The sequence below is a fragment of the Rutilus rutilus genome (genome assembly GCF_951802725.1).
Source record: "Rutilus rutilus genome assembly, chromosome: 24".
Lineage (NCBI taxonomy): Eukaryota > Metazoa > Chordata > Actinopteri > Cypriniformes > Leuciscidae > Rutilus > Rutilus rutilus.
The window spans coordinates 21,581,466-21,597,252 of NC_140228.1; the positions used below are offsets into that span (position 1 = coordinate 21,581,466).

The 15,787-nt window shown below is 34.3% G+C and overlaps 1 protein-coding gene across 2 annotated transcripts; it reads left to right on the forward strand.

The window, feature by feature from the left end:
* The first annotated feature begins 1,990 nt into the window (after window positions 1–1,990).
* On the forward strand, window positions 1,991–8,097 carry gcm2 (glial cells missing transcription factor 2). Of its 2 annotated transcripts, XM_084399205.1 has the most exons (6): window positions 1,991–2,383; window positions 2,502–2,581; window positions 2,810–3,062; window positions 3,719–3,831; window positions 4,302–4,427; window positions 5,991–8,097. In XM_084399205.1, exons 2-6 carry the CDS (start codon window positions 2,540–2,542, stop codon window positions 6,888–6,890), a joined length of 1,434 nt encoding a protein of 477 aa, XP_084255331.1. In that variant the 5' UTR covers window positions 1,991–2,383; window positions 2,502–2,539; the 3' UTR covers window positions 6,891–8,097. The 2 variants fall into 2 exon arrangements, with proteins under 2 accessions (XP_084255331.1, XP_084255330.1); XM_084399204.1 differs by having other exon boundaries at window positions 1,991–2,581.
* Window positions 8,098–15,787: the final 7,690 nt, after the last annotated feature.

Below are 15,787 nucleotides of genomic sequence, written 5' to 3' on the forward strand. Positions count from 1 at the left end.
GGGGGCTGGGGGCAGACTTTTCGACATGTCTATAGGTTTGCCTTATGAATATTAACACGTTGCTGGATCTGTGAAAAAGTAACTATGTAGTTTTCAAAAAATTTTTAAACGTTAGATATTTAAATATTTTGTGCCAACCTGCAGAACTACACAAGTAAACTTTTGCATGTAGGCCCAGGTTATACTATTGCGAGTATAAAATTGAATTTTAAATCATTTGTGACAGACAGCGAGGGGCGCTTCACTAACCACTACCTGCATTTCTCTGCATGCATTAGGACACTGACCGTTTTATCATTAACAGTTCTGATTTGATTTAAACGAAGGAATTTTTTTTTTCGTTTTTTTCTTTCGTTTTTTTTTTTTTTTTTTTTTTTTTTTTACATACAGTGATATGATTTATGTAGGTCTAATATTAACGAATCTTAGTTTAGTGAGATGTTCAGCTGACCACACTTTTACAGAAAATCATAAGCCAACTGCACGTTAACATAATATTCATTAGCCAAGTCTTCACCAAAGGATCCGTGAATTCCCGTCATTTGCACTTTATATATGGACTTGTAGACGTAGGCTATAAAGCTATAACGCCGACTTGGCATCGGGTAACATGAAATCATATGAAAATGTATGACACACACACACACACACGTTTTTATGTTATCACAACTCACAAAAGCATTCTGCATTTTTATATTTAATAGATAGATAGATAGATAGATAGATAGATAGATAGATAGATAGATAGATAGATAGATAGATAGATAGATAGATAGATAGATAGATAGATTATATAAGCTGTTTTAAATTTATTTATTTATTTATTTTGCTGCCAGTGATGACAAAATAATCAATAAAACAGCAATGATGTGGTAAGCGTATACTGTTGCGCTGTTCTCCTAAGAATGACAAAATAGTAATGCAAGACAGAATTAACAAAGCAATAATTAAGAATAAGCAAAAGATAGGCTGCAATAGTTTTATAGAGATGTTTATATATATATATATGCATACGTGCAATCACAAATGCGTAATGGGTAGGCTACTTGCACGTGAGTGATGAGTTTCCCGTTAATGTTTTGGCGAATTTGAATTTAATGTAAAACAGCATGCCTCATTATTATTATGTATGAATTAATGACTATTATAATTACCTTAATAAAACCAAATTCTTGTTGGTGAAGAATTAGGACAATATGTAATAGCCCATAACCTTATTCTCTACAAAATGACGATTTAAACGGAAAAATAACATGCCGGTTGTCTTTAAAGTTATTAATTTATACACGTACACTTGCACTGTTAATACATGCTAGGCTATTTCAAAAGCACAACCATTAAAGAAGGACGGTTAGACTACATTTGGCCCATGGAGTGGAAAAAGTTTTTCTAAAATAAATATAGCCAATGGTTTTTTTCTTGTATGCCATTATTAGCCGTCAGATATGTGTTTTGGCAGAAGATTCGCTTGCTATTCAAGATGCGAGTTCAATGTAATAATATTTTACAGTTCAGTTATATATTTTGGAATATTTAAAAAGAGATTATTGATGTGCCTAGAGGAGTGACAGATTAGGCTACTTAATTACAAGAATCATTTAATTAAGTCTGATTAACTAGGCTACTTTTATTATTATTATTATTATTATTATTATTATTATTATTATTTACTAACAGAAAAAAAAGCAGCATTCATTTAAAGTTCGTGTCCCGAGTTATGTATCACTTGAAAATCACTTATATTTCAATGACATTAGTGATCGCCAATGGATACATAGAAGGTGCGTGTTTATGAGCTGCGTTGTGTTTGTTGTGTTAACGACCGGTCCGTGTTGTGTCAGCAGTGCGGCTTTTCGTTTACACACAACAGCTAATGACCTGCAGTAGATCACATTACCTCACCAACTGGACCAGTCCTGTGACCATCAGCCTCGGATCAGTCCCAGTGAACGTCGCTTGCATAAATTTCGCTGACTACGCGTGAAATACCACACCGTCGCGGGTTCACGTTTAAAAGAGACTGTCATTTTCCCATTTAAACTGTAAACGCAGAGATAAAATCTGGGATGTGTAAGGAAATTTTATTTATCACAAGCTGTGCTATTTCTCCCCTGTAGTCACATATTGAGCTTTCGTTTAGTCTTGTTGCGAAATGACTCGTTAGTGGAGGTGAAACGCACGGATCATGTAAAGTGAAAGCACGCAGTATCTGAGGTAGTGAGTGTGTGTCTCTCTAGCCCAGCCTCCTTCTTTACATAGACACAGCAGCATTTACCTGAGGCCATTACCTATGTGAAGTGCACCTGGACGGACTCACATAAACGTGGATTTTACAGGAGAAAATAAAGACGCTTTCTGGAAGTAAAGGTCTAAAGGACGTGATGTATGATCCATTTTGTAAACTGATCTAAACTCCGAGCTGAATTTTGTCTTGAAGCTGGTTTTTGATCCTTATGGTTGATATGATCCGGAGTTGACTCGCATCATGTCCAAATCCTCAGATCAGTTTGACAGCTCAGATTGCGTGTGTTCATTCGGGATGAAGTTGACTTGGGATATAAACGACCCCAAGCTTCCACAGGTACATTTTTTACATTTTATGCATTTGTTGGCAGGGCGGAATTTTACCATTTCTTTTGGAATAGCCTACATTTTCTTTCTTTTTTTATCTCAATGTTAAAGGAAATATTGATAGCCTAGCTTCTGTGTCGGTCCAATAGGCCTATACTCGGAAAATACATAAAATGCCCTCTCGCTAACTAAATATGAATAGGCCTTTGTTAATGATGATTTATTGTTATTTTTCCAGGACACGAAGCAGTATGATGCGTTCCAGGAGTGGACAGATGGATATGTGCGTTATATCTACAGCAGTGAAGACAAGAACGCGCAAAGACACCTGAGCGGATGGGCCATGAGGAACACTAACAATCATAACTGTCAGATCCTGAAGAAGTCCTGTCTTGGTGTGGTGGTGTGTTCACGAAACTGCTCTCTCCCAGACGGGTCCAAACTTCAGCTGAGACCGGCCATCTGTGACAAAGCACGGCAGAAACAGCAGAGTATGTTCATGAACTCCCCCCCCCACACACACAAACAAGCAGCATCTACCAAACGAGTTAATCGTGTCAGGAACGAATCTGATAAGAAAGAACAGACATATTTTACAAAACAGGCTTGTTGTAGCGCGTAGTTTGAAATACCTTTGAAATATCTGAACAGCAAATTATCGCATTCTTATCAAGAATCTTTTTTTTTTTTCTAGTTTTTTTTTCCTTTCTTTTTTTTTCTAGGTTTTTGGTATATGGTTTTATGGAAACAGACTAACAACTAACTAACTAACTAACTAACTAACTAAAAAATAAAATAAAATAAAATAAATCTTATGGCATTAGGCTGTGAACTTTTTTAGGAACATTTATTTAGTAGTGTAGCCTTTAGCGCAGTGACCTCTGTTAATAGACCTTACTTGCACTTCATTAGACTCACATTTCATGCTGAATTACCCTGTTCTGATAGTTTAAGAGCCTGACCCTCTCACTCATCACCTTGACTCTTTGGCTGAGTCAAAGAACCTCTTGTTTACGCTGACTTATGAATCATGTCCAATAGATAAAGCTACACATGAGAATTTCTTCAAAATAGCTAATTAAAATGGGTTGTTGGTCATTTTGTAAAAGTCTCAATAAAACTATGTATTCGTAATGTACCTTTGCAGAAAAGCTTTGTCTGAACTGTAACTCAGCTCTCGAGTTGATTCCGTGCCGAGGTCACAGTGGCTATCCAGTAACTAATTTTTGGAGAGTAGATGGGAAAGCCATTTTTTTCCAGGTGAGTTTGACTGTGAAGACATTTATTATTATTAGTTTAGATATTGGTTTGGTGTATTTGGGAAAAATATGTCAGTGATAACTTTAAATGCTTAAAAGAGACAATACAGTTTTTAAACAAAATGATTGTTAAATTTGCAAATGAAATTGTAGAAATGACATCCAATTTAACTTATTGCAAAGTCAAAATATATAATTGCTAAATAAACTTGAATATTTACAGTATACCAACAAACGTTTTTTGAAGAATCAGATCAGGTAGAAATAAGGTAATATAAGTAAACAACCCATTTTACTGTTTACAAATTATTATAAATACTTTCAAATGACAATCATCAGCTTTAATTGAATTAATTGATGTCACTGTTCAACAGAATTGTGTATTATATTTAAATATAGTTAAGGATTAAAATAGATATGATTTATGAATATTATTTTGAGATGTTTAATTCCCTCTATGTCTGTTTTAAGGCTAAAGGAGTACATGACCACCCCAGACCAGAGAGTAAGTCGGAAACAGAGGCAAGAAGAAGTGCAGTGAAGAGAAGGATGTCTTCACCTCACTTTTCACAGAAAAGAAGACTGGTGGAGCCAGAGGTAATACGCATATTAAAAAAAATCTGTGACATTTAAAGTTAATCCCAAATACACATAATTCCAGGTATAGGTTAAGACTGAAAATATACTTATAGATAAACACAGTATTATTAGTTGCAGTGTAATTAGTTGTATTACAAAATGCAATGGATTATAGTTTCCATTTATGCATTATTTGCCATATAATGCATTATGTCTCATATATTGACATTGAGATATGCAGTGCACAGTATCATACTATATTTTATTAGTGTTTTTTTTTTTACTGTAATGTGACTAATGCAAAATCTTGTAAACATCCAAAAGGCTTTAAAATATGGTTATAGAATTTATAAGTGGACGTTATCTGCTTTGAGTAACATAAATTAAGTTTTCTAAACAACCATGTGATATCATGGATGAGTTATATAACACATTTGCTTTGAACATTTTTATTGTAATATCAACAAAACCATATTGCATTGTTTCAACTGTAAGAGGGTTACCAGTGAGCTTACTTATAATACATTATAGTTATAACCACAAGAAGGTAAGTATTATAATGTATTCTAACTTTTGTTACGATTATTCATGAGATGTTACAACATATTAGAAGGGTTTTTACAGGGCATTATGAATGCAATAGAATACTTATTTATAGGGTTTTTTATCTATAAGTTTCTACTATAAGAATTTTTTAAATATAAGAAAAAATATGTAAGAATAAAAAAGGTCAGAAACCTCTACATTTTTGTATACAGAAGCTATCTAATATGCTGCTTACTAAAAAGTAATTCAGGGGACCTGTTACCACAACTTAAATAAATGCATGGTTGCAAGTTAATTAAAACTTAAAAAGTTACAAACATTATTTTATTAAGTTCTGTTGACATAATAATTTCATATTGTGTATAAATGAAACTCAAATTTCTGTGTTCATTTTTTTTTTTAATTATTCAGTCATTACAACTTAGTGACTTCATGAATTTGTTTTGATAACTTCAGAACTTTATTTTTTCTGATGTCCTGTTCCCAGCATGCTTTGCATAGGACTGGATAGGAGAATAAATGTGGAAATTAAGTGTTATTTTATTTATTATTACTTTATTTTTTTAAGTGAAAGTAAAGACCTGTTAGTGTTTAATGCTGTTATGTTTGACATTTAAAAGAGTTACTGGTAACTCTTAACATTACAAGCAATGAATGCTAGTGACAAGTAATATTTTACTTGCTCATTAAATATATATGTTAAGGCAACATTTAGCATGTGCTATTTTAGCTGTGGATTTGAACTTAAATAGATAAGATTAATTAACTAAAACTCAAGTATTTGGCGCAACTTAATTTTTTTGAGTAATCAACTTTAAAATTTGTGTTTATGCTACAAATCTACTCAATGTAGTTTGTTGGTTGAATGTAATTTCACTCTAAGTTGTCATAACTCTTTTTGAGAGATTTGATCCAAACTGTTCTGTTAATACATTCATTTTTAGAGTGTAAATTATAATTAGTTAAACTCTTTCTGGAAGATCTCCATGTGAAGGGCCAATTGCAGAAAACTTAAATTTGATTTTCTGTCACCAGCCTGGACGTTACCACGACATGGCCTACCCAAATATCCACCAGCTCACCATGGAGGGTCCGGAGCGCTTCAGCATCATTGCAGAGTCCAATTTCCCAATACAGACCCAACACTATCCTTCGTTCCAGAATCCAGAGCCCTACAAGTTCCCTTATGACACAACAGCAGCCATGGCGGATGCACCGAGCTCACTGCAGAAGCCTGCCAACCACCGTCTGTATATGACTCGCCCTCCTTGTGGGTATGACTTTGCAGTCCCAGGATACCTTGGCTCAGGGCCTTATCCAACAACACTTTATAAGGATCCTTCTAGCCCACAAACTGAGACAGATCCTAATAAGTCCGTGCCTAGCCTGAGTGGGGTGTCTCATGGCACGAGTCCTTTAGGCAGCCATGAGCGAAGCTACGCAGAAACTACAGGAAAGCATCATGGCTGGAAGCAAATTCTTAGTAAAGGTGCCTATGGGGAGAGAGGAGACTACACTCAACTGCCAACCAACGCCAACCACCACTACTACAACAGTGACTACCCATGTAGGTACACAGGACCTGCCCCTGCTACCCCAGCAGCACTGCAGACCATAATAACCACAACCACAAAAGTGTCCTACCAGCCATGCCCCAAGCCATCTGTTGTCAAGTATGGAGAGAACATCTATGATGTGAAAGGCCTGTCTAACTGTAACTCAATCTTGGAAGACTCCTCTCCCAACTCTTACTCGGATCTGAAGATTCCAGAGGATTCGGGAGTGATCAAATCTGCTCTGTCGTACCAGGACACGCTCCCAGCTAAAATTGAGAGGTCTGAAAACTTTGAGGGCTATCGCTACAGTAGCTACAGCTCAAACAGTTACCCCGAAAGAATGTCGCATCCTTTCAGATACGACAGTGGGGAATACTGAAGGACTGCAGAAAAACAAACAGGGTGCAAACCCCCCCCCAGAAAATCAGAGCAAGTATATGGAAATGTGTTGTTATTTATATTCAGTATTTGAGCTGTTTAAATGTCTTTAGTTGTAAAGTGATTGTAGATAACTGGTGGATTTTTGTGTTTTTGACCCATATTGATTTAATACACTGACATCAGTGTTGAGTACATTTCCATATATTCAAGTAATGTGTTTTAAAGCCATGATCGGTTGAGCTGTTGTCCTCAAAAGAAATAAAGAACCATGTGTCAAATGAGAATTTAGGTAGGAATTTTTTTATTTGTTTCTTTGATGTTCATTAAAGCTGTCTCTTTAACAAATTGAGGGCATCACAGTGTGATACTTATTCTAGAACAGACATAGTGTCATCTACAACAGGAGAAAGACATTAATCACTTTGTCTTGTTACAAGGAGACTTAAAGAATCATAATAAAATCATAATACTCATTTGGGAAAATTCAGAAAAACAGAAAAATTCGAATAGCTTTTTGGCTTTGACTCAGAGGCCACTTCTCAAAGTTCAGCATGTCTCTATAACATGTCAAGTCCAAAACATGATGTAAAAGCATATAATCATGGGATTTGTGACTGAGAGATTTTAAGACATCTGAGAGAAAGCGAACACACTCTTCATAAGCCGACAGAATCCAGGGACGAATATTCCGCTGTCAAAAAGGGATCAAGGATAATCACAAACAATTAATCGAGTGAATGAATGAGAGAGGTGCCCTGACAGGCTTCAAACCTCCAACCACTCCATACTCCATTAGACAGAGAAAAAGAGATACAATTAAAAAGACAGATAAAATATCTGACAGCACAACAGACCAGCAACCAGAGACAACACAGAAATATATAAAGACAAGGAGACTGTGAACAGGCAATACGAGTGGGTGAGAGAGGCTGTAATACCTGCTGCTGACAGCATCTCTCCTCACAGCCACTTTGTAATAGAAAAACACACATGAATGAACTAACACATACTTAAGCTATGTTTTCAGATGTTCTATTTAGCCTACGCAAATGCTGTATTTATTAGTGTAATACCAGTTATCAGTCGTGATTTGTTTTGTGAATAATTGTGTGTTTGATTAGTGTATCTGCTTGAATGGAAAAATGAAACAAACGAAACATTAGTCAGACATTGTTATTGTTCTTGAGAAAAAATACAAACTTTAATTTCTCATCTTTGCACGATTATTTTGCAGTTCAAGCCAAAGGCAAACTGTTACCTGGGTCATTCCTGTTATGCTGCAACTTTTGAAATCTGTAACTTTTTTTAAATAATATTGTTGTGTTTTAAATTAGGAAGTATTTCAATACAAAGATATCAGACTTTGATAAATGGGCAAACTCTGATTATTTACACAATAATAAGAAAATTAAACTCAAAAAGCTGATAAATTCATTTTATGAAAATGACATGAAATGACATGAAAACTACACAAATATTAAACTCCTTTTGATAGTAAAAGCTCACCCCATGTTCACTTAATGTATTGTGATTATATATGAACTAATTTGCATTAAATATTTTACTGATATTTTATTCCTTATTTATCTAGGAAACATTTTTTTTCTTTTTTTTCTCCAGAGCTCCACCAAACAGAATCGCATAATGTCTGCTTTTAAACAGATACACTTAAAAAGTAACACTTACCAAAAAGGGATTTGTTTGTTAACATTAGTTATCTTGAACTAACAATCAACAATAATTCTACTGCATTTATTAATCTTAGTGAATGCTAATCTTAGCATTCACTAATACATTTCTACAATCAAACAATGTATCTGTCAACATTAGTAAATGCACTGTGAACTAACATAAACAATGATAATTTGTATTAACTAACATTAAGAAAGGTTAAATGCAGTAAAAACATTGTTTATTTTTAGTTCATGTTTGTTAAGGCATTAATTAATGTTAACAAATGAGATCTTATTGGAAAGTGTTATACCTAAAGTGTTTCTACACAAAAAAAAAAGAAAAAAAAAAGAAAAAATACATAAGCTTTACGAATTTCAATTGTATAGTCAAATTTCACCAAATTGCATTGAATAATTGTATTAATAAATTTTAAACACATTTTCATTTTTTTATACAAATTCAAACTGAAATGGTCAGTTCCCTTGTTCCTAAGGTTTATACAAAATTAGTTAGCATTAGTTAATGCATTTACTAACATGAACTAACCATGAGCAATACATTTGTTACTGTATTTATTCATCTTTGTTAACGTTACAGCTGTTTAAAATACAGCTGTTTATTGTTTGTTCATGTTAGTTCACAGTGCTAATGTTAACTAATACAGCTTTTGATATTAATAATGTATTAGTAAATGTTGAAATTGACATTAACAAAGATGCTGTAGAAGTGCAGTTCATTATTAGTTAATGTTAACTAATGTACAGTAGTTATTTACAGTAGTTAATATCTGGTATTAATTTAAATATTGTAATTAAAATAAAATAAAATATTGTTATTAAACTCTTATACAAAATATTTTATTAAAGTTTACGTTTTTTTTTTTACTCATCACTTAATCCAAAATATGAATAATATAAGGATGGACTATCCAATTAATTTTGATAGAATTATTAATACATTTGGAATTCGTAAATCTTAAAAACAGGCTGAATTTTTTTGAGCGTACAGTAACTAAACAGTTCAACAGTGTTTACAACATTTCAAGGAATGAACCTGCTAATGGCTTTTACAGATGTATCTGGAGAGAGAAAAGATTTGTAACAAAAAAGAAAAAAAAGAAAATTGAGTTTCTGTGTTTGTGTGACAGGAGCCATTTCACTAAACATTAGCTTGTAATATGACGCAGAAAATGACAAAATGTTTAGCCCTCTTTGTCAAAAATAGGCAAGACAAATGTTTAAACATTTTTTTAATAAAAATAATGAAAAATCCATATGTATGAATGTTGGTGTTACATCTTTGTCACCCCTATATTTCTGCTCTAGCCATCATAATCTGCTGCTAACTTCAAGCCACCGCATGTTTACAAACAGTGCATGAGAGATAGGCCAGACTCAAAGCAGCTGCATGATAATCTCTGGAACCATAGAGAACTTCAAAGACACGTTTACGAGTGGCACCACATCCCTGAGTGATCAGAGACAGGCTGGGCTTTGGACTTCACTGCATATGACACCCATATCTGCTTTGGTGCTTTTGAGATATACAAGACTGCAGTAAATGTTTGAAACTTAAGAGCCAAAATCAGACTGGAGCTGGACCTTTAAAAGAGATATTGCACACTGTTGTTTTAAATGCAACTCATCATGGTGCTGAACATGTTGTAGTCATGGGTTTGATTCTCAGGAAATACTTATTAAATGTCTAACTTTAATATTGCTTTAGATAAAAAAAGAATGTGGCAATGCCTTGAGAGATTTCATTATCCTTACCTGTCAATAATGGTTGAAGATTATTCTGTATACATTTTAAAACAATTGAAAACATGAGTAGGAATAAATATGAATTTTCAATCACATTTGTTACAGGCAGATGCCCTTCCTGTTTCATGGTCAAATTTCACCAAATACAGGAATGATGGGTTGTTGTTGTTGTTTTTTTAGAAAAAAAAAAAAAAAACAGTTCCATGTAATAACTTTGATACTCATGCTTTTCTTTTAGAATGTTATGGTGTTTAGTTCTCGCTTACATTTAAATTAAACATTACGCCAATTATAAAATATACATTTTATATTATTTTCACATCAATTGTATCAATATCTTATTAATTTAACATGACAGCCTGACAGTCACAACAACAGTCTCTCTCTCTCTCTCTCTCTCTCTCTCTCTCTCTCTCTCTCTCTCTCTCTCTCTGTCTGTCTAAAGCATTAGCAGGAGAGCGCAGGTGGTATGTGCTGTGACAGTCTGAGTAATGACCTCTTACTGTCTCCATTGTTCCTTTACATCAGCCATTAGGTCTTATGCTCCTCATACTCTCCACCTGCAGACTGGTGCTCACGAACTCATGAGAGCATGCATCAACTCTTTTTGTTCTTTGTGTCTCAACCTCTCTGTCTCAATCAGGTCAGCGGCTGGAGTGCTACTATGTGCTGTAGCCCTTTGAAAGTGCACACATGCTTCTTTGACCCAGTGAAGTGAAGAGTTTTAAAACCTTTTCACAAGTTTGTAACATAAGAGTACATTTAAAAGGGAAAGCTTTTTTCTAATACTTAGCATGCACATGGAAGGGTTTATTTGGAAGATCTTAAAAGTTCTTTATCGAAACATTTCTCTAATAAATGCTAGAAAATTTTGAAAGGTGTATTTTGGCATTCCCTATATAATAAAAAAATGTTCCTCTCTTTAAAAAAAATATTTTACTCTTAGTCATATTTGTATTCCAGGCAACAAATTAATGCAAGGATTATGATGTTTTTCCCATTATAAAAAGAATGTTTGTTTCACAACTTTCACAAATGCACAGAGAAAACTCTTAATGTTTTGTGCCAGAATCCGTCATTTCGAGGATCACATGAATGGGACAAACAGGACGTGTGACATTTCTTACACCGTACATCAGATCTGACACACGAGTTTCAGAGGAAGCTGTCTCACTGATTGATACTGTTGTTTTGTCCTTAGCCATGAACCGTAGAAGGAATGCTAGCAAATGGAATGCCAGCCCCCCCCCCCCCCCCCCCCCCCCCCCCAAAAAAAAATGTTTAATTGCTATGAACGGCTGCATAACAACAGGTTAGTCATTATTCCATAGTACGAGATATTGGCTACTGATTGGTGCTGGAATGTGTGTGATTGGAAGACAAGAGACGTAACATAAATCAAGTGTAACTGTCGCAAAGGTCAGAAATACCATATGATTGAGGCCACTCTAACTACAATGACACCAAAGTCACACTTTCACTCTCAGAGCTAAAAAGTGAAATTATCAATCATAGTACCACACTCCCCCAGAGTGTTACCATTTTTTTAAGAGACAAAATCAAAGTGAATGTGTAAATTATATAGCATTACTCCACATCTTAGCACATTATATTAGAAAAGTACATGAAACTTGGTCCCAATAAAAAAAAATAAAATAAAAAAAAAACTCTCAGAAAACAGTGCTATTTGTGATAATGCTATAATTAAAAACAGTTAAAAAAAGTTACTGCTGTACTGGCAACAATCACATTGTATTTAGCAGCTTTAGCAATGTCATTGCACCAGAGACCAATAAAGTGCCAAAACCAATATTTTCCTTCAATAAAAACGGAAGGACTCACTATGCCTTCTCCCTGACAGGGTTTAACTATTGAGGTAAAAATATAAATGTTAATATAATAAACCTATATTTTAGCATTCAAATCTGCACACATACACACCCCAACACTGATATCACAAACACATAATACTGTTAACACATCACAATAATTCACTAATACCCATTTACATGCTGTTACACACAAGCCACCCCCCCCCCCCCCCCCCCCCCCCCCCTACACACATGTCTGGTTTACTATCTTTGTGGGGACTCTCCATTGACTAACACACACACACACACACACACACACATACACACACACACACACACACACACACACACACATGTCTGGTTCACTATCTTTGTGGGGACTCTCCATAGACGTAATGGTTTTTATACTGTACAAACTGTATATTCTGTCCCCTTACACCAACCCTACCCCTAAACCTACCCATCACAGGAAACATTCTGCATTTTTACTTTCTCAAAATAACTCATCCTGTGTGATTTATAAGCCTTTTGAAAAGTGGGGACCGCTGGCTGGTCCCCACAATGTAGGTGATCTCAGGTTTTACTATTCTTATGGGGACATTTGGTCCCCACAATGTAATATAAACAAGGGCACACATACACACACACACACACACACACACACACACACACACACACTTCTCTTTTCACCTCCTGCATGAAGATTGGCACTTATACACACTGGGACTCATCCTTGTCACAGCTCACAGCAGCAGAATCTCAGCAGGAGAGGTCTGTCTGATAGACCTGCTCAACAGGGTCTTACTTCTGAGATGTTTTCAGTCGCTGCACAAAGACACAAGAGGTCACTGCTTCAATGTAACAGCAAATTATGCTCTAATGGATTTGAGACAGAAGGACCTCACACAATACCTGGTGTAGAGGATTTCATGGTTTGCTTAAAAAAGAATATGAAGACACTATGTCCAAATAGTACTGTGAGTTGAGGATATACAGGGCTGATGAGTGACAGTCTGGTCACTATAAGACTAAAAGCTCAAGAAGACAACAATTGACCTCTCCTCTCTTATATGTGCTACATTTGACATTCTGTATATTTTATAAGAAATAATATACATATAATTGTGTTTCAGGAGACAGAATGTAAATATTAAGGATATATGCCTAATAGATAATTGTATTACATATAAACAGAAGACATGTTTTTTTAAATTTGTATAAAAAAAAAAATTCAGCTGATTCGCACTCAGAATTCAGTGTTTTGTTGTTGTTGTTTTATTTGTTGTTGTTGTTTATTTATTTATTTTAAATAAACGACCTTGTTGAACGGCATTCTAAATTTGTGAGTCCATGACTTAGTGCTGATATAATAAACAGATACAAAACCTGGTCTCATTATTTGATAGCTATAACTAGCTAAACATAGTGTTGCAATGCTAAATAAATCATGAAATAAATCAATTTGAGTTTTTATAAATCTTGTTGGAATTTTTGCAAATTTGCATGTTTCCATTAATCAACTATTACACTGTAATGGGTTATAAAGAAAAAAACAAAAACAATCTAAAACTTTTTTTTGTTTCTCTTGTCTATGTGGTTTGTTTTAGGTGGGGAAATAAAACTCAGCAGTGGTATTTTCTAATTAAATGATTCTCATTTAAAAATAAAGACGAAAAGAATAGTATAGAAATAGCATAAATTCAAACACCTTTGAAGGGCTGGTCTTCAGCCCCCGCAAGTGTAGCCAAAGTCAGTCTAAATACTGGCTGAAGTGTAACAGGGTATGTAAACAATACCCTCAGTTCCAAATGACTAAACTAATCCCTAATCCCCACCAATGTTTCAGATTCTGTGTTTACCAAATGGACTTGACGCTGACATTCCAAAAATATATCAGCATTCATGCCTGTTGCCATCTGCAGAAGTGTGCAGCATTTTAGATAACAATAAAAGAACAGACACTGTAATACCATCTACACTTTACATGTGTAACATGTCTTACTGTCATTTTTGGAGCTATGTGACAATTAAGTCAGGGGTCAGGAGGCCTTTCTCTGTGGAGTTTGCATGTTCTCCCAGTGTTAGTTTTAATTTATTATATAGAGACATAAAATGGCCCATAAGAGAACAAACCTAGGTTAAAATAAAAGAATAAATACATTTAATAGATTAAAATGCTCTTGAATGAGGACGTGATGGAATGTCTTTCCATATCTGAGCATCAGGTACAGTACACATGATCTGCTCGATTTTACATGTGTGTAGCAGAGAGCAGTCATCAGATGGTATCACTAGTTTCAGTATGATCTATAATTACTGTGAAAGGGAGGTATGACTCAGAGCAGCAGCCACACACACTGAAGCATATTTCACCCCATCAGCCATAATGGAGTGACTAATTTTGAACAGGTTTTGACATCTAAAACTGTCTTACACATCTCCTAGAAAAGTAAACTTTGTTCACATCTACATAACTGGCTATCACTGAACCAGAAACGCTTCCTCTGCTGACAATAGCTGCCATATAGATTTTTTTTTTTTGCCATTTTATGAATTCTAATAAATACCTAAGTAAAATAAATTACCATCAATCTCCTTACATGACTATACATATATATATATATATATATATATATATATATATATATATATATATATATATATATATATATATATGTATAGTCATGTAAGGAGATTATATATATATACCTTGCTACACTGTAAAAAAAAATTACATCCCCAAGTCAAAAATTTCAAGTGACCGATAACATCTAAATTTTTCAATTAGTCTGACGTATTATTTCTCATTGAGCCAATGTTAACACACTATTGCAACAAGAATTTCACGTGGGCCAATTGAAAAATTTAGATGTTAGCGGTCACTTGAAATTTTTGATTTGGGAGGGTTAGAAATTTTTTACAGTGTATGTGTACTGTGCTAGACTTGTCACAGCACTTGCATATTGTTGCCTTTTTGTTAGCTTGACTGCTTCTATAATTCTCCTTATTTGTGATTAGGAGAACAAAAGAAGAGTCTGCTAAATGATTACGCCCTGGACATTAACACTTTCTTGACAAAAATCTTTTAAAGAATCAACACTTAATTTGCTTATTTGCTTATATTATTTTTTTATGCAACTTTACAGCTATACAACTAAATTTGTGTTTAAAATTACCCCCAGAATAGGCTACTAGAAGAACTTCTGTCTATATTTATTTCTGCCTAGATGTCCTTGAACCAGGTCAAAATACTGTTGAGAGCTTTTGAAATTGTGCCCTTTGATATTTATATGTAGAGTTTACAGTAGCTACAGTCATGTCACACAGGTGAATCACCCGCATAGAGTGAAGCTCAGAATTCATAACAGTTGTATTTTGGTGCTTTGGTAACACAGCACATGCATACAGCAATCTCCATCATACTGTCAATAAGAAGTATTTTAAGCATGATAAAGCATAATCATTTGCACGGATAAACTACATACTGTATGTTTTAAGAAATGTGTGCATTTTTTATGTTTATTCAACAAATAAAAATTGTAATAAAAAAATTATCAAATGTTATCATGACATTAAGAGTCATATGTTAATTAAGCAGGAACTGAACTTCTGCATTACTGTATATGCAGATATTCAGCAAAACACAT